General features: G+C 42.5%; 1 protein-coding gene across 2 annotated transcripts; it reads right to left on the bottom strand.

Moving 5' to 3' along the window:
• Nucleotides 1-5,985: 5,985 nt before the first annotated feature.
• On the bottom strand, nucleotides 5,986-8,180 carry LOC122421091 (major allergen I polypeptide chain 2-like). Of its 2 annotated transcripts, none has more exons than XM_043436885.1 (3): nucleotides 8,084-8,180; nucleotides 7,395-7,579; nucleotides 5,986-6,224 (listed from the first exon to the last, which is right to left on the bottom strand). In XM_043436885.1, the coding sequence occupies exons 1-3, from the start codon at nucleotides 8,148-8,150 to the stop codon at nucleotides 6,117-6,119; spliced, it is 360 nt and encodes a 119-aa protein (XP_043292820.1). In that variant the 5' UTR covers nucleotides 8,151-8,180; the 3' UTR covers nucleotides 5,986-6,116. The 2 variants fall into 2 exon arrangements, with proteins under 2 accessions (XP_043292820.1, XP_043292821.1); XM_043436886.1 differs by having other exon boundaries at nucleotides 8,090-8,167.
• Between the last annotated feature and the right edge of the window lie 11,358 nt (nucleotides 8,181-19,538).

Raw genomic sequence — 19,538 nt, 5'->3', positions numbered from 1 at the left:
GATACATATTCTCAGATTGACAATTCTTGCACTCCTTTCCCCTAGTACAGTTTTAGATTTCTATCTTGTACCACATCTGTCCCTCCTATAGGCATTCCTATAGTGCAGGTATGCTGGTGATGAATCCTTTAAGCTTTTGTATATGTGAAAAAGTTTCTTTTTCCGTTATTTCTAAAAGATCGTTTCATCAGGTGGAGAATTAGAGATTCACAATATTTTTTCTTTTAATTCCTTCAATACTTCACTAAACTGCATTGTTTCCCAAGAGGAGTGTGCTGTCATTCTTATCCTTATTCCTCTGCTCCTCTTACTACTTTGAAGATTTCCTCTTTATCACATTTAAGAAATCTGATTACAATGTGCTAAGTACAGTTTTCTTCGTGTTTCTTGTGCTTAAAGTTAACTAAGTGTTGTATATCTACAGGTTCATGATTTTCATCAAATATGGGAAGAGTCTGGTTCCCATTATTAGTTAATGGTTAACAACCATTAATTAATGGTTCCTCATTATTCCTTAAGAGAGTCCATTAATTATGCATTACCCCTCCCCCAGGTTGTCTCATAGCTCACTGATCTGCTTTTGATCATTTATCTGTTTTCATTTCATTTCAATTTCATTTTTAGTTTCAGTCATTGTCTACTTCAAACTCACCAATGTTTTCTTTAACAGTGCCTAGTCATTGTTAATTCCAGCCAGTGGAACATATTTTTTAACTACTCCAGTTTAATTTGGGTTTTCTAAATATATCTATGCTTCCAGATTACATGTCTAAGTGGTCCTCTCCCTTCTTAAACATTTAGAATAGTTTTACTAACATTAATATTTTGTCTATCAACTGTATCATGCATATATTTTCTGGGTTTTATATTGATTTTTATATTGATTTCTTTTATATTGATTTCTTCAGTTTATACTGATTCTATTTCTCAATTGCTTATATTGCTATCTTTGTTTATATTGATTACTTCTGATAACAGTTCATATTTTTCTGCTGCTTTGCATGGCTGATAGTTAGTTTTTGAATGTCAAATATTCTAAAATTTAAATTTTTAGGTGTTAGATACCTCTGTAGTTCTATAGATATTCCTGAGCTTCGTTTAATTTATTTGGAAATAAGTTGATACATTTGAAGCTTCTTTTAAGCATTATTAAGATGGCATAATGTGGCTCAGTGGTAAAGAAATCTACCTGCAATGCAGGAGATATGGGTTTGATCCGTGGGTCAGGAAGATCCCCTATAGAAAGAAATGGGAACGACTCCAGTATTCTTGCCTGGAAAATCCCATGGAAAGGAGAGCCTGGCAGGTCGAAATCCATAGGGTCACAAAGCATTAGTGACTAAACAATAACAACAAAATGATACAAAAGCATCCATGTGAAAAGGCAAATTTTATAACCACTGCTAAGATACCTTTCAGAATAAACTACTTGACTTCCCACAAATAACCACATATTCCTCTAAGGCTGTTAGAAATACAAACCATTTCCAGATCTGTGTAAATTTCAGAGATTGTTTCCTCTGTTCCTGTCAGATCATTATTTCCTCACTTTGGGCAGTTTTCTTACATACATACACTGGGCAGTATATAGTGAAGACTTGATGGGGACTTTTTTGCAGAACCCTGGAGTCCTATTTCTGTGCAACTCTTTCCTCTCCAGTATTCTGCCCTGCAAATGTAACCACACTGGCCACCTGGGACTCCCAACTTTCTCATGAACTCGGAGAGATTGCTCTTTTCCCTTCTCGAACTCCTACCTCCCGCTGTGCCATCTGGGTACTCTGTCCAGGTAGTAAAGTGGGATAATCATAGAGCACACCTTCATTTCCCCTTTCCCAGAGATCACTCCCTTGTGCTACCTGAAGTTCAATTTTTAAATATCATTCTTTGCTATACTTTGTTGAGTTTTAGTTGTTCCAGGTGGAAGGGTAAACCCATTTCCTGCCCAGAACACAGTAATATTGTTTTTTGTCTTAATATCTTAGGATATTCCATTGACTACAATTTGGGAAAGGCATTGCTTTTAATATAAATGTCACACTGAAGTACACAAACAACATTATGGAACATGGATTAAAAGAGTATCTCTGGTAAATTTCCCTGGTAGTACAGTAGTTAAGAAACTACCTGCCAATGCAAGGGACATGTGATGGATCCCTGGTCTGGGAAGATTCTGCATGTCTTGGAGGAACTAAGCCCAGGTGCCACAACTACTAAGCCTGCATGCTACAACTATTGAAGCCTGCATGTTTTAGGGCCCACAAGCCACAATGACGGAGCCCACATACTGCAACTACTGAAGTCCTTGTGCCTAGAGTCTGTGCTCTGCAACAAGAAAAGACACCGCAATGAGAAGCCCCTGTAACACAACAAAGAGTAGCCTCTGCCTGCCACATCAGAGAAAGCTCATACACAACAATGAATACCCACTGCAGCCAAAAATAAAGAAACAAGCAAACAAACAAAGAGTATCTGTGGGACTTGGGGGAGAGGGGATAAAAGATAAGTAATTTCCAAATATAGAATATATCTTTAATACTAAAATTTCATCTATTTAACTTAAGTATGATAGTAGTAGAAAAACAATAAACAAGAAAACTTGGTAAATATATAGCACATTAAAAGAGAAACTGAGGGAAAAAGACAGGAAATGCAGAGGACGGGGGGAGGAAGAGATGTGTTGGAATTCAAACAGAATGAGTGAAGACTCAATGAAATAACATTTGAGTGATGTCCTGAAAAAAGTGTATGAGGTGCATTTTGCCACACAGTAATATTTTATTTTTTATGCAGTCAAAATTATCACTCTGGTTTTCTTTCATCTTTAGAAAGGCCTTCTTTATGCTGAAGTTAAAACAGATACTCTCATAATTATTTTCTAAGAATTTTATGACATTTTCTATCCCAGTCTTTGTGTAAACCTTTAACTTATCTGCAATTACTACTGAAGGCAGGTGTGAGACACAGATGCAACATTTTTATTTCCATAAATGTTCAATTAGTTTATTCAGCACCATTTCATCTATGAAGTCGAGCAGATTTCCTGTTGGGAAAATTACCTTTATCATAAAATGATTTAGATCTATTTCTGGCATTCCTTTAATAGACCATTTATCTGCCCATGATAAAAGTGCGCATGTTTCAGCATCTTCTGGGTTTCCTGCCCCTAATTACTTAACATATTTTTTGCAGCTATTCTTGCTTAGTTTTCCAAATATGATGCAATAAATAGCATATAAATAAACCATATGATTGTAGTCTTTAAGTTCTGATTCTTTCACTCATCATAACATGCTTGAGAATCATCCATGTTGCTGCATGTGCCAATGGTTCTTTCATTTTCATTGCTAAAGTAGAATTCAATTGTAGAAGTGTAACATACTTTGTTTTACCTTCAGTACTTGAAGGACACATAGGTAGTTTCCCAGTTTTGATAAACTTATCTGAACAAAGCTGTTATAAACATCAGTGGGCAAGTTTTTATATGAATGCAAATTTTCATTTCTTCTGAGTATAAACCTAGAAAAGGGATTTCTAGATCATATGACAACTGTAAGATCAATTTTATAAGAATAAAATACATTTCTAAAATATCCTGGGACTTCTCTGGTGATCTAGTACTTAATACTCTGATTCTGCATGCCACGCAGTGAGACCAAAAAATAAATAAATAAATGACACACAAAGACAAACAAAGACTCTCATATGAAACACTTAAAAAAACATCCTGTTGTTATTTTATTGGGATTACATTAAACTAACTGCTATTTGTTTGCTCCTTTTGGCCACGTGGCATGCAGGATCTTAGTTTCCCACCAGGCATTGACTATGTGCCCCCTCTAGTGGAAGCTTGGAGTCTGAAACACTAGACCATCAGGGAAGTCCCAAATTAACTGCTACCCATAAAGAAAAACAACATTACTATTTTGTCAAAAATTTCCTTTGAATAGCTTCTTCATTTATTTAAATTCACAATAATTTTATAACTTTAAAAAAACATTAATTAAACAAATATTAAGTGAGTCTCAATTCAGTCCCTTTCAATGTTTTAGTACTGGGGCTGGAGATTTAAATTTGAAAGTTATAAATGAAGTTAAAATGAAGATGGATAATATCACTAACAGTGACCATATATACAGAAGGAAAGACATACAGAGAGAATGGCCCTTGGCATAGGAATCAACCAGAAGGGCCTGAAAAAGGATCTTCCAGTAAAGCAGGAGAAAAACAAGAAACTATGATGTCATGACAGTCAAACTGAAAGAGTGTGGAGAGACGGAGGAGAAATGAGTTGAGACAAATGAATAATTAAACATTAGAACTATGACAATTAAATGATTACTCCTTATAAATCCACAGGAAAAGGCTTGGCAGATCCATCTAGACTCTTAATGTTTGGTCATTTTTAAAAAATCTACTCCTTTTTCATGATTCAATGAACTGTTATTGTTATATTTTAAACTATCTTTGACTTTATCTATGGGTTTTCTCTTCTGTCACAATGACCATGTATTTATTCCTCCACTAAAACTAGACCTTCTATGGAGTCCAGTACTTCTGTTGTAATCCCTGGTGACAACGATCCTCCTTATACTTCCTCTTTATTTCAATTTTCTTGGTGGATCTTAAGAATTTAGTGTGGGGGGAGGGTAAACTTTAAGTAAATCCTCACTAGAATAAAGATTTATTTATTCAGGGACTAGACAGAGTTTCAGGAAGGAAGAGACATATGTATACTTATGGCTGATTCACATTGCTGTATGGCTGAAACCAACACATATTGTAAAACAATTATTTTTCTCATTTAAGAAAAAAAGATTTATTTGGATAGATTTGGGAATACTTGACATTTTTAAAATGTCAATTCATCTCATACAAACATATAATTTAGCCCTTAATTCATCCAATTTTATTTGTAGTTTCGAACAAAAGTTGAGACCTCTTTAGTATGACCTGAACACTTAACACTAAGTCTGGTAGAGCATGCAGAACATGGTAGACATAAAACTGAGATGTAGAAATAGCAAATGGATGAATTTAAATCCTTAAGTTCAGCCAGGAGGTCAAAGGAGGGCCAGGATTCAAGGTCCTGGCCACTTAACTCCAAGTTCCAAGTTCAACCTTTAGTATGTGATCATATTACACTTTCCTAACCAGAAGGTAGATTTTACCAGTTCTGCCACTTTTTCCATGGGTCACACTGACTGTAGTCTGACATGGTCCTAGAACCTAAGAAAAGGGGATATAACCTAGTCCCTTCCTTGTAGCTTCACAAGCCTCCTATGGTAATGCAACTACCCATTTCACGCCTTTACAAGTAAGCTGGAGGGTTCCAGACACATGCTCAAGTGGCAGTTCACACTTCACAGCATGAGCTGTTTCCATGGAAAAAACATTCCCACTGGGGTAGCTTCTACTATTCACTCCCTTCCTCCTGGTCTAAGACATCATGGAGGTCCTGGTCCCCCTGGCAGGACCAAGAACAGCAGTGGTACTCAGTGTCCCTGAAGAAACGTCAGGATCCTCAGAAGTCATTCACTTAACAAGCAGAAAATGGTGAATGCCACTGGGAGAAGACAGGACCTGTGATGAGCCTGCTCAGGTCAATACCTGAGACACCTGTCAATAACCAGAGGGACATTTAAAGGAATAGACGCTCTGCCACTGTGGGAAAGGCCAGAGTGGGAGATAAGTTATCTGTGCCCACAAACAATTTTATCCTGCCAAGTTGGTGAAGTCCAGAGTTACTTATAAGTTATTGGCTTAATATTGATACAAAATCCCCCTTAGCAGATGACTTAGGAAAGTTACAACAAACTTTCCCAAGTTCCCACAGCTTGCCAGGGACAGGGACTAGTTTTCCCCTTGTCTTATCTGCCTCTGGACTCCATGCCCTCAATGACCATATGTGTCACTTCTCTTCACCATCACACAAAACCTCCTGCCTCACATCCTCCCCAGAGCACAGACAGTGGGCACACTGAGCATGATGCAGCTATTTTATTAGAGTCAGCCTGATAGAGATCACACCAGGTGGAACAGATATCTGGATTCCAGCTTCAGTTGAGGAGAACAGGGCAGGAAGCTTGAGCACAGATCAGACCAGGCATTCCTGGCTAAGATGAGCTCACTAAAGAGTGCAGACTGGAGATGAATCCTCTAATAACATTCACCAACGTGGATACTCTATAGCCAGTGCAATCCTTACTGAAGATGATGAGAATCTGGAAGGACAAAGGAGGAGGGACAGGATCTGAGCCCACAGCCAGGCTATCCTGTCTCACCCTCAGGGATTCAGCCCCATCCCCAGCAAGAACCTCTGCCCACAGACCCACCACTGGAGAGGGGGCTGCCATCAGGCAGCAGGAGAAGGATGATTCCATAACAGCCCAGGCACAGGTGTCAGGAGGGAAATACAGCCACTGGCCACACCAGAGAGGAGAGGAGATGAAGGGTCAGAAGGGCACAGTTGGGGCTGGTCCTGACAGAGGAGCAAGGTGCTGGAGTCTGGGTTTGGGTCACATATTCTGCACCTGAGCCTCTTCTGCCAGGTGTGCTGGGTGCACGGAATGTGCATGCAGGTATCATAAACGAGCCCTGGTGCCCTGTGTGCTTCTGTTAGCACTCTAGAAACTCTGGTTCTTGGAAAACCTCTCATTTTGAATAATCAACAATTTAGGGAAAATGTGATAAGACAGACTGTTTAAGATCTCCAATATTGTATCAAGAAAAACAACAAAAACAAAAAAGATGGTTCTTCAAGAGATATATTTCTAGCCCAGGTGAGCAGCTGCAGGTACCTAGAAGGTACTTCAGACATCAAAATACCACAGTGGAAATTCTGGCTTGTAGGCACTGAGACCATGTCAGTGGAAATGGGGCTCTGAGCCACAGTGGAAACAAGAGGAAGTGATGTGACCACAGGCCAGAAACCTTGCAAAGCCAGGGAGTCCCATGCTGAAAAAAGACTCTAAAGCAGGGGCTCCTTTTCAGTATTCCTAAAGTAGAACTGACACAACTCCTACAGGTAGGTGAGCTGAATGCTGCATTTCCTGCCAAAGATTAAAATGCTACTCTTTCAATGCTAGTTCCTCTCATGAAGGGGAAAAAATCACATGACAAGACATTTGGCATATTGCATTGATATTAGTTCTCTATTCTGTGTGAGTTAATGGACATGATATGGACATATTCTGTAACCAGAGGCTGGAAGTGCAGGTGGACTGCACTTGCATATTACAGGTACTGCAGGTTGGAGCAAAGGTTTATATGCTTCTTTGTTTAGAGCTCTTCTCTGTCACATATCCCATGACTGCAATGATATATTACCATGTGGCATATTGCACTATACTGCATGTGAGTTCTCAGAATGGGTGTGGGTTAAGGTAAATTACCTTAAATTTCAGATAATTAAACCGGTTCTGATGTCCTTCTTCAATGAAGCAATCCTGGATTTTTCCAAAGGCTGCTTTTTCCTCATCTGTAGCACTGACTGAATCTAAGGTTTCATTTAATACTGCCCTTGGTAGTACAAAGTTCACAGCGGTCTGCATTTCATAAAAAACAGGGCAGGCTTCCACTGAAGGCAAGACAGAAAAACCATATCAAAGGTTAACCAGAGTAGGATGTTTTCCCACCACTTGATAGGAACTCACACATCCAAAGCTTCTGGACTCACCTCCCACAGAGACACACCCTCTCCCAGGACTGCTTACATCCCAGATAGAAACCCTTCCCCATGAGGCACTCCCAGCAGAGGGAGTAGCAAGAGGTGCTTTGCCTGGAGACCCCTCTGCTCTTGACCACTGCCCCAGTCATATCAGCCTGCTTCCCTCTTTCCAATGAACACGAGTATCCACAACAACATCCCAGGGTGTGCACAGTTATTGACCCTTCCAGCTCTACACAACCCGCTCCATTCAAAGACTGAAAGCCTCAAGGAGTTTGTGTAGGACTCCTGGGCATTGATCTGCCAGCTGCACTCTGAATATGCCCCTCGAAGCAGCTTGGACAAGACAGGGAAGGATACTGTGAGGCAACATGGGGCAAGGATCACGAGGGTCATCTGGACCCTCCTTCCTACCCTCACATGTCTCAAAGGTCAGCTCTCTGGTCACCAGCAAGGCCAGCACAAGCAGTGCTCCCTTCATCGTGGCAGTGGCTGGAGTGATCTACTCAGGGCAGGGTTTCTGTCACTTTATAAACAGCTAGCTCCCTGAGCTCAGCCCATGGTGCTCCCTAGAGTTCCACAGGCCTGTGGCCAGGCACCTGGCACAGGTGGCTCCCTGGCTTCATGGGGTGTTTACTGTGGAAGCCCTTCCTACTCTGAGAGCAGAGCTCCTGGAGAACATGTGGGTGTATCTTTGCCAAAGACCAAGTGGAGCTGACATTTCTAAGTAACTCCATTTGGGGCCAAATGCTCTGTTTTCTGGGCCCCAATCATCATCTGTTTTCTGGGTCATCCTTCCCCCAAACTATCCTGGCTCTGAGGGCAGCACTCTCCCAAACTGAGCAGATAGACTCACAGGAAGGCCAAGGACAGGTCTACACCACTATCAGGCAGAAGAAAGGTCATCCAGAATCCTTCCTTTTTCCCCAAGTTTAAGTCATGGAGATAAGAATTGAGCACTGGACCTTACTGCAACCCCCAAATATCTTAATGACTGCAGTCTCTAGATGGGGCCCTGAGGACTGGTGGACATCAGTCTTGGACTTCAAATCATCCTAGCAAGGAACACACAGGACTTGAGGCCATGTGGGTTTTCTCAGGAGGCTATAATGCTGTACTTTCAATCATGCCACCAGAGTTCCTCAGGCCCACACAGGAGCAAGTTCCTAGCCATATACTGACTCCCATGGGCTCCAGCCTTGCCCTGTCTGCTAGTTTCATCCTCCTCCATCAGTGAACCAGCCTTAAGAGGGGCTTGCACTGCACAGTCTCTCCAGAAACATCAGTGAGCAGCTGTGGGGTTGTGGGTATTGTCTCCTGCTTCACAGACTCAAGGTCCACAGCCCTATAGTCCACTGTGGATGGGAGTTCTAAGGCCTAGGATGCTGGGTCCACCAGAGATGGTACATCATGTGTGAAAATTCACTCAAGAGCCAAACTCAACCTTCCACACTAGGAAAGCAGTTTATTGGCACAAATAAGATAAGATGGGCCTTAAATTCAAAGGAGCAAGCCTAAGAATATCCCATTGGTCAAACTGGAAACAATTTGACACAAAAAATGAATAACAGAGTACTAGATGATAAGATAACCCAAAGTATAAACTAATCCATGTGAGTCCATATTGGTATAAATAAATGATCAAATAAATACAGACTTCCCTAGTGGTCTAGTGGTTAAGAATCTACCTTCCAATACAATGGACATGGATTCAATCATTGTTCAGGGAAATAAGATCCCACATGACCTGGGGCAAATAAAACCCTCAAACACCAACTAGAGAGAACATTCTCTGCAAAGAGAAGGTCTATAAACCACAACATAGAGCCAACATGGCAAAAGAAAAACCAGCAAACTTAAGCAAAAATAATATGAGAGAAGAGACAACCATTCCTTACAGAAATATCCCAAATAACACATGTAGATTATCCCCTCCGGGAGGGGGAGTTTACTGCCCTGACCCCGTGAGCTTCCCTGATAGCTCAGTTGGTAAAGAATCGGCCTGCAATGCAGGAGACCCTAGTTCGATTCCTGGGTCAGGAAGATCTGCTGGAGAAGGGATAGGCTACCCACTCCAGTATTCTTGGGCTTCCCTTGTGGCTCAGCTGGTAAAGAATCCACCTGCAATGCGAGAGGCCTGGGTTCAATCCCTGAGTTGGGAAGATTCCCCTGGAGAAGGGAAAGACTACCCACTCCAGTATTCTGACCTGGAGAATTCCATGGACTGTATAGTCCAAGGGGTTCCAAAGAGTCGGACATTACTGCGCAACTTTCACTTTCACTTTCATTCTGAGTCTGGGCTAGATTTAGTAACTCTTTTGCCAAAGAAAAGAGGAGGGGAAGAGGAAAACAATGCAGAAACCTGGCAAATACAACATGATCAAGTACTTAAGACTGACATTGTTGTTGTTCAGTTGCTCAGTCGTGCCGACTCTTTGTGACACCATGGACTGCAGCATGCCAGGCTTCTCTGTCCTCCACCATATCCCAAAGCTTGTTCAAACTCATGTCCATTCAGTCAGTGACATACTCACTGGTAAGACACACTGTTGTCACTTGTTCCCTGATGTAAGGGTGTTCAACTCTGTGGTGTCTTCCTCAAAATACAAAGCCTGAGGCTCACTCGACATTATGAGAATAGCAGCAGACAAACTCAGCCTGGGGGCCTTCAACCATCCCTGGCCAGTCCTCCTCAAGACTGTCAAAGCCACAGCAGACCAGGAGAGAATGAGTAATCCTCAGAGCAGAGGACACTGGGGACAGAGGACAATGAATGCAGTGAGTGTAGGTGGTGGATTGGATCCTGGAACGCAAGAGACATTAATGGACAACCTGGTGAAATCCAAATAAAGTGTGAGGTTAAGTTAGTAGTAATGTTCAAATTACTACTAAAGGCAAAGGAGAAGGAAAGATATAAGCATCTGAATGCAGAGTTCCAAAGAATAGCAAGGAGAGATAAGAAAGCCTTCCTCAGTGATCAATGCAAAGAAATAGAGGAAAACAATAGAACAGGAAAGACTAGAGATCTCTTAAAGAAAATTAGAGATACCAAGGGAACATTTCATGCAAAGATGGGCACAATAAAGGACAGAAATGGTATAGACCTAACAAAAGCAGAAGATATTAAGAAGAGGTGGCAAGAATACATACAAGAACTATACAAAAAAGATCTTCACAACCCAAATAACCATGATGGTGTGATCACTGGACTAGAGCCAGACATCTGCATGCAAAGTCAAGTGGGCCTTAGGAAGCATCACTATGAGCAAAGCTAGTAGAGATGATGGAATTCCAGTTGAGCAACTGAAGTGAACTGAACTGAACTGAAAGTTCAAATGTTGTTTTTCAGTGTTGACAAATATTTGCAACTATTCTATACATCTAAAATTATTCCAAATTAAAATTTTATATAAAAAACTTGACATAGATCAATGAGGTACTGTGTGACAATCTAGAAGTGTAGGATGGGGTTGGGGGCATTCAAGAGAGAGAGGACACATGTATACCAATGGTTAAGTCATGTTGTTCTATCTCAGAAGTTAACACAATATTGTAAACTAATTCTATTCCAACTAAAAATACTTTAAAAGAAAAACAACCCACATAAGGAAAGGGCTACATCTGCATTCCACCAATGACCTTGTCCAGCTCTTCTCCCTGATGTCACCAAATGTCCCCATGATTTGGGGACATTTTGGAGGAACCAGTGGCACCCTTGGAAGTGCACTGGTACTCAGCACTCCAAGCCCTGGCTCCTCTCCTCACAGAGCTGGAGAGGGCATTGGGGGCAGCATCTTCAGAAGAACAGGAGACATGGGATCCATGGGAAGCGGTCCCACCACTTAGAGGTCCTGCTCCCACAGACAAAGAGCCAGCATGTGTAGCCTGGGCCGTGTGGTGTTCACCTTACTTCCCAGGAACGTCTGAGGCACATCTGCAGCCACCTGAGGCCTCATGGGGTGACCTTCAGAGAGGTGGCCCCCAGGCAGCAGGAGCCATGGTGAGGAGCAGCTCCACTAGGCCAGTTCTCTCTACAGCTCAGTACTTGGTGCCTCTTTGCCAAGAGCAGTTACCGGATATGAATCCTATTTGGCACAGAGTTCTAACTATGATCACACCTTGTGTTCCAACTCAGGTCTGGCCTTCAGCAAACCTTAATATGCCACAGGTGACTCAGAGAAAGGCCAGCCAGGTTCCTCTAGCGAAATCTTTTTGCTTCTGAATTATCCAATATTTTAAACCTTTACCTTATTCAGTTAATTCCAGGCAATATTCATAAGCACATATATAGCAAATAAAAGTTAAAATATTCTTGCTTATCACCTCAAGAAATGGAATATTCCTGCGATTATTCCAACAAACATTGTGCAACATCTACCGAGTGCTGGGCCCTCTCCTAGTCCTGGGGATGCAGCAGCACACAGCACAGCTCTCGCTCTCCTGCAGCTCTTCATCACCTGAGAGGGAGTGAAAGACAGTGACCCCACGGGAAGAAGTGCTCTGGGTGAAGATGAAGCAGGGGGAGAAGACAGAGGGCCATGGGCAGAGGATGGAGGCAGCATGGTTTGAAATAAGGGCTCAAGATATGGGGAAATCTGTGTCCTGTGATACTTGAAGACTCCTGAGGATGAGGGAATGAATCATGCAACCACTGGAGGAGGGCACCACAGAGAGAGGCCCTGCAGCATAAGCAAACTCAATCTAGTCCAGAAGCAGACAGGAGGCACTGAGGGAGGAGAGAAAGGCAGGGATAAGTCCACAGAGGTAGCAGCAGTGCGGGGCTGGTGATGCAACTGGCCCAGAGGTTGCAATTAGAAAAGGCTTGGCTTTTCCTCTGGAGAGGTGATGTTGGGAACAGAACAGAGACACTCAAGAGTAGAAAGATACTGCAGAAAATGGATGGACATAGAGATTGTCATACTGAGTGAAGTAAGTCAGACAGAGAAGCAGAAATACCTCATGATATCTGTTATAAAGGGAATTGGAAAAGACATGATACAGAGGAGTTAATTTATAAAACAGAAACAAACTCACAGACTTAAGAGAATGAAACTTTCCTTGCCTGGGTTGGATAGGGGGCAAGGATAGTCAGGCAGCTTCAGATGGACAGATGAACACTGTTAAATTTAAAACAGATTACCAGCAAGGACCAACTGTATAGCACAAGAAACTCTACTCAATGTTATGTGGCAGCCTAGGTGGGAGGGGAATTTTGGAAAGAATGGACACATGTATATATGTGTGTGTGTGTGTGTATATATATATATATACATATATATATATATATATATATATATACATATATATATATGTTTATGGCTAAGTGCCTTTGTTGTTGACCTGAAACTATCATAACATTGTTAATTGGTTATACTCCAATACAAAAGAAAAAAAAAAGAAAGAGGGACTTCCCTGGTGGTCCAGGGGTTAAGAATCCACCTTGCAACACAAGGGACATGGGTTCAATCCCTGGTCAGGGAACTAAGATCCCACATGCATCCCAGAGCAACTCAGCCTGCAGGTCATAACTACTGAGCCCACACTCCACAACTAGAGAATCCATGCGCCACAACAAAAGACCTCACATGATGAAAGAAAGATCTTATGTGACACAACTAAGACTCAACACAGCCAAATAATAAACAAATAAATATTTTAAAAAGAGATTGCAGAAAATATTTCTGTGTAGAATGAGGTGCTATCAAAGTCACCAGTTGGCGGTTCTTGATCAAGAAAAAAACAGAAATTTATGGGCCAGCAACAGATGACATTTCAGGGCTCCAGACAGGGACTGCTGGAAGTGGCCCAACAAAGGCCATTGACCAAGATCAAGGACACAGTGATAACAGCAGGGCAGGAGCCACCAGAGACCCTGACCAGGGGCTCAGGGCCTGTGTTTTGTCCTGCCTGGAACTTACTCCCTGTGAGACCATTCACTAAGCACTGAGCTTCCTGAAGACCCATAAAGTCCACACCAGCCGGTCTTCAAGGTCACAGTTGTTCTGACAGCCTGTCACAGGCCAGCATTCAGGAGGCCTGATCTGGGAGCACTTTTGTCCTTTTTGGTCAACCTGGGGATTTTCCGTTGTTAAGCTTCCTCAGTCAGCTGCCCCTCCCTCAGAGCCCTCCAGGGGGAGGAGGCTGAGCCAGTGCCCTCTGTGGACTCAAAGACTAGCATCTTGCCAACACACACAGCTCCCCCTGTGCAGCCCCGGGCAACTTCACACTATGGCCTGGCAGAATCTCCTGAAAAATAAAGTATCTGACACAGGCCCCCTGAGGGTGAGGACAAGCACAGGTATAAAAGGGCTCCAGGTGAGTAGGGAGCACCTGCCACGGGCACCATGACGCAGGCTGGAGCTCTCCTGCTGCTCTGCGCTGCCTTGGTCCTCATAGCAGGTGGAAGTGAGTGGCTGGGACCTGGGCTCCCAAAGTTTTCTGACACCTTCCCAGGGCAGCACTGAGCATGTCGGGAGCCAGAAGGGAACAGTGTGTTCTGATGAGTATCTTTCAGGGAGTGTCCCCTTATCTTTCTGTTTCAGAGTGTGATGACATCTGCCAGGCCTTGAGGGACAGCATCAACCTGTTCATATCAGGAAGCCATGACACCTATACCGAACAAATTGAAAAGTATAACAAAACCTCTGATGTACCGGAAACTGCCGATACCCTGAAGAGCTGTGCTGATAAGAGTTTGACAGTCGAGGATAAGCAGGATGCTCTCAGTGCTCTGGTGGGTCAGGCTATCTGTGAATGTGCCTGTGGGGTCTGTGTGGGGGTGAGGGTGTCAGGGGCCTGCTCAGGACACTAGGAAGTGGGGTGTCATATCCTCTCCACCCTGGCCCTTCCCCAGGAACCTGGGTGCAAAAAGATCCTCATGAATGAGGAGGTAGGGAGGATGTGGCCAATACCCACAGTGTGAGAAAGGATCCTGCAGGAAAACTTAGTCCAGCCCTGGGGCTCTTGAGCTGGCCCTAACTGCTCAGCTCTGCCTGGTCACAGTCCTGGGACCCTCCAGGCCCTCCTGACTCTGTGGTGCCACCTGCTTGGGAGTTAGGCCTTCAGCACTAGTCTCCCTGACTCCAGCCTCTCCAGCACATGAACCTGAATCTGCTACAATCCATTAGCATTGAGTCCGTCCCTTCTCCAAACATCAGTTGTTTCCCTTACTGCCTGAAACCCTTCTCTATCCCACCTAAACCCCACATTTCTCCTTGTTCCCTGGACCCCAAAGGGACATTTATGCCTCATATGCCCTAAGAGGAAGCTGCTTCCAAAAGCTGCCCTCCTGCCCTCCCCAGGCCTGGGATGCCCAGAGTTGAGGATCAGGGTCAGTCCTCTAGAAATAGACAGCAGCCCCAGCTCACCACAAAGAGAGAAATCCCATGGTCTGTAATGAAGACCCAGTACAGTTAAAAAAAAAAAAAAAAAGAGTATCAATAACCATCAAAATTAGGATCTTTAAAAAATCAAAACAGTTGAGAAACCTGTATCCCTTTTCAAGAAAAGAAATAAGACACAAATTACCATAATAAAGTAAAGAAGAGATGTCTTTATTGGTTCCACATACATATAAGGAGAAAATATTATGAACAAATTATGCCAATTAATTGGATGGCTTAGATGAAATGGACAACTTTCTTAAAGATAAAAATTATAAAAAGTGACTCAATGCAAAAGGAAAGATAAATTTTAACTAAACCATCACAAGTAAAAAATTCTAGGCCCATAGATTTATAGTGGTGAACGTCATAAAATATTAAAGAAATAAAAACAATCCTCTATAAATGCTTTAAAAAATGAACGACAAACAAACCTTCCTAACTCATCTGTTTAGGTCAATATTATCCTCATCATATTTTCAGGAAAAAGATATTACAAGAAAAGTAGAAACTCATACCCTTTGTAAAAATATAATCACAAAAAATTAACACAACATTAGGAATTCAAATCCAGCAACATGTAAAAGAAGTGGCACATAAAGACAGAGTATTATTTATCCAGGGAATACATGATTCATTTAACATTCAAAGTCAATCAAGGTAATCCACCATATTAACAGAATAAGGGAGAAGGGTCTTATGATCATCTCAATTGAAGCTGAAAATATGTTTGACATAGTCAAAATATTCATAATAAAACATATGCATAAACTAAGATAAAAAGAAAGTTCTTCAACATTATAAGTTGCACCTACAAAACCACCTACAACTGACAATAATGCAGGGGACACAGGTGGGATCCCTGGTCCAGGAGGACTCCACACGCCATGGACAACTAAGCTCATGTGCCACAACTACTGATCCCAAACTCCAGAGCCCACAAGCCACAACTAATGAGCCCTTGCACTACAACTACTGAAGCCCACACACCCTACAATTGACATAAAAATTAACAGTGAAATATTGACTGCCTTCCCCCTAAAATTGAGACAAAAGCTAAGATGCCCACTTTCATGAATTTTCTGGAACTGGCAGTACTGACCAATGACGCAAAAGAATAAAAAAGAAACACACACTGAAAAGGTGGAGGTAAAAGTGTACAAAAAACATCAAAACATGCAGAAAAGAAACTGATGGGCAGATGAATGGATAAGGAACTTGTGGTACATATACAAAATGTAATATTACTCAGCTATAAAAAGGAACACATCTGAATCAGTTCTAATGAGATGGATAAACCTGAAGCCTATTATACAGAGTGAAGTAAGTCAGAAAGAGGAAGACAAATACTGTATATTAACTCATATATATGGAATTTAGAAAGATGGTACCAGCAATCCTACATGCAGAGCAGCAAAGGAGACACAAACAAAAAGAACAGACTTTTGGACCCAGTGGGAGAAGGGGAGAGAACAGCATTGAAATATACACATTACCATATGTAAAACAGATGACCACTGCGAGTTTGATGCATGAAGCAAGGCACACAAAGCTGGTGCTCTGGCACAACCTAGAGAGATAGGATGGGGAGTGGGGAGGGAAAGGGGTTCAGGACTGGGGGGACACATGTATACCCATGGCTGATTCATGTTGATGTATGGCAAAAAAATTACACTATTATAAAGTAATTATCCTCCAGTTAAAATAAATATATTAACTAAAAAATCAACATCATTAAGCCTTTCAGTACAACAGTAATAAAAGAAAACTTCCTCAATCTAATAAAAGGCATCAAAAATAACAAGGAAGACTTCAGCTAACATGGCATTTAATGAACAAAGACCAAATTTTTCCCCCAAGATTAAGAATAAGCAAAGATACTAACGCATATATACAGAATTTAGAAAGATGGTAACGATAACCCTATATGCGAGACAGCAAAAGAGACACAGATGTATAGAATAGTCTTTTGGACTCTGTAGGAGAAGGCGAGGGTGGGATGATTTAAGAGAATAGCATTGAATCATGTATATTATCATATGTGAAACAGATAGCCAGTCCAGGTTCAATGCATGAGACAGGGTGCTCAGGGCTGGTGCACTGGGATGACCCAGAGGGATGATATGGGGAGGGGGGTTCAGGATAGGGAACACACGTACACCCATGGCAGACTCATGTCAATGTATGGCAAAACCACTACAATATTGTAAAATAATTAGCCTCCAAGTAAAATAAATAAATTTATAGTAAAAAAAGAATAAGCAAAGAGGCCTATTTTTCTATTTCTGTTCAACATTGGACTGGAAACTATCACAACTGAAAAACAGCAAGAAAGAATGAAAACAAAGTACAGTTGGAAGGGAAGAAATCAAACTCTCTTCATTCACAGAAAATAATAAATATACAGAGCAAATTATAATATACAGAGAAAATCCTAAAGAATCTACAAAAACATCATTATCCATATAAGTGATTTGAACATACTGCAAAATACAAGCTAAGTGTACAAGCAAATACAAAAAATCAAAATACAAGCAAAAAAAAATTAAGCATATTTGGAGAATAAGATGGCGGAGGAGTAGGTGGACGTGGAGTACATCTCTCTCCACAGATACATCAGGAATACACCTTCAGACACAGAAGTGCTTGCAGATGCACCAGCTGAGAGCACAGGAGTACCTGAACCACGGGAAAAGAATACACAGAACCACGCAAAACCTGGTAGGATGAAGGAACTAGAGGGAAAAGTTCTTTGGGAGATATATACTAGCTCGGGTGAGCAGCCACAGGTAGCTAGAAGCCTCCTCAGGAGCCTCAGGCACCAAAACACCACAAGGGAAATTCTGGCTTGTAGGCACTGAGACCATGTCAGTGGAAATGGAGCTCTGAGCTCTGAGCCAGAGCAATGGCATCAAAGTGTGATAAAAAGGAGATGATGTGAGCACAGGCCTTAAGTCTTATAAAGCCAGGGAGTCCCTTCCTGAGAAGAGACTCTAAAAACAGGGGCTTTTTTCCATATTCCTTAAATAGAACGGATATGACTCCTAGAGGTGTGGGAGCTAGGAAATGCTGCCTTTCCTGCCAAAGAGTAAAATTCTACTCCTCCAATGCTAGCTCTTCTCACTAAAAAAACAATCACATAGGTCAACACACTTGGCCTACTGCACTGATGCCAGTCCCCTATTGTGTGCAAGCTGATTGGCATGATACGGGCAGACTGTGCTTGAAAATTACAGGTGCTGTAGGCTGGAGCAAAGGTTTAGTGCTTCTTTGTTTATAGCTCTTGTCTGTCACATATCCCATGACTGCATAATCTATTTCCATGTGGCATACTGCACTATGCATGTGAGTGGGCAAGGGGGAGTGGGGGTCAGGGAAGTAATAATTACCAAGAATTTCAGAACCAAAAACTTGAAAATAAGTCCTGCCTCACTGTAGCAATCCTGGATTTTTCCTATGGCAGCTTCTACTGAATCAGTAGCACTGATCATATCCAGGAATAGGCCCAACAGTGTCCTGTTTCCAAAGTACATTGTGCTAAATAAACACTCCATAAAACACAGGGCAGGCTTCTGCTACAGGCAAAGACAGAAAGCACCTTGTCAAAAGAATCACCAGGTCAGAAGGTTCCTGTTTCCCACCACTTGATAGGAACTCACACATCCAAAGCTTCCAGACTCATCTCCCACAGAGTCCCACCCTCTCCCCGGACTGCTTATATCCCAGACAGAAAACCTTCCCTATGAGGCACTCCCAGTAGGGACAGTAGCAAGAAGGGTGAGGCCCGGAGACCCCTCTACCCTTGACCACCATTCCCAGGCATATCAGCCTGCTTGCTCCCTTCCAAAGAGCACACTACACCCAACAAACTATCCCTCAAGGTGTGCACAGCTAATGACCCTTCCGGTGGTTCATACCACCCACTCCATTCAAAGACTGAAAGCCTCAGGAGTTTCTACAGGACTCCCGGGCACTGATCTGCCACCTGCCCTCTGAATCTGTCCCTCAAAGCGGCTTGGACAGGACTGGGAAGGATGCAGTGAGACAGCATGGGGCAAGGATCAGGAGGGCCAATTGGACCCTCCTTCCTACCCTCATGCATCTCGAAGGTGAGCTCTCTAGTTACCATCAAGGCCAGCACAAGCAGTGCTCCCTTCATGGAGGCAGCAGATTGAGTGCTCTGCTCAGGGCAGCGTTTCTGCTACTTCATAAACCACTAGCTCCCTGACCCCAGCCCACATCCCCTCCCAGGAGTTCCACAGGCCTGTCTGTAGCCATGCACCTGGCACAGGTAGTTCTCTCCGCCCTTTGTGTGTTTACTGTGGGAAGCCCTTCCTACTCTGAGAGCAGAGCTCCTGGAGAACTTGTGGTAGTATCTTTTCCAAAGACCAAGTGGAGTTGATATTTCTAAGTGACTCCATTTGGAGCCAAGTGCTCTGTTGTCCCAGCCACAACCATCACCTGTTTCCCTGGTCATCCTTCCCCCA

The sequence above is a fragment of the Cervus canadensis genome, chromosome 18, assembly GCF_019320065.1.
Source record: "Cervus canadensis isolate Bull #8, Minnesota chromosome 18, ASM1932006v1, whole genome shotgun sequence".
NCBI lineage: Eukaryota > Metazoa > Chordata > Mammalia > Artiodactyla > Cervidae > Cervus > Cervus canadensis.
Note: the sequence above shows the minus strand (reverse complement) of the source record. Positions and strands in the feature narration are given on the sequence as shown.

Bases quoted from the DNA above. Each gene is read 5' to 3' on its own strand.
- LOC122421091 (XM_043436885.1), bottom strand. From the start codon at position 8,150: ATGAAGGGAGCACTGCTTGTGCTGGCCTTGCTGGTGACCAGAGAGCTG. The intron at 7,580-8,083 runs GTAGGAAGGAGG...TCTTGCCTTCAG, and splicing joins GACCTTTGAGACATGTGAGG to TGGAAGCCTGCCCTGTTTTT. The intron at 6,225-7,394 runs GTAATTTACCTT...TTGTCCTTCCAG, and splicing joins TTAATTATCTGAAATTTAAG to ATTCTCATCATCTTCAGTAA.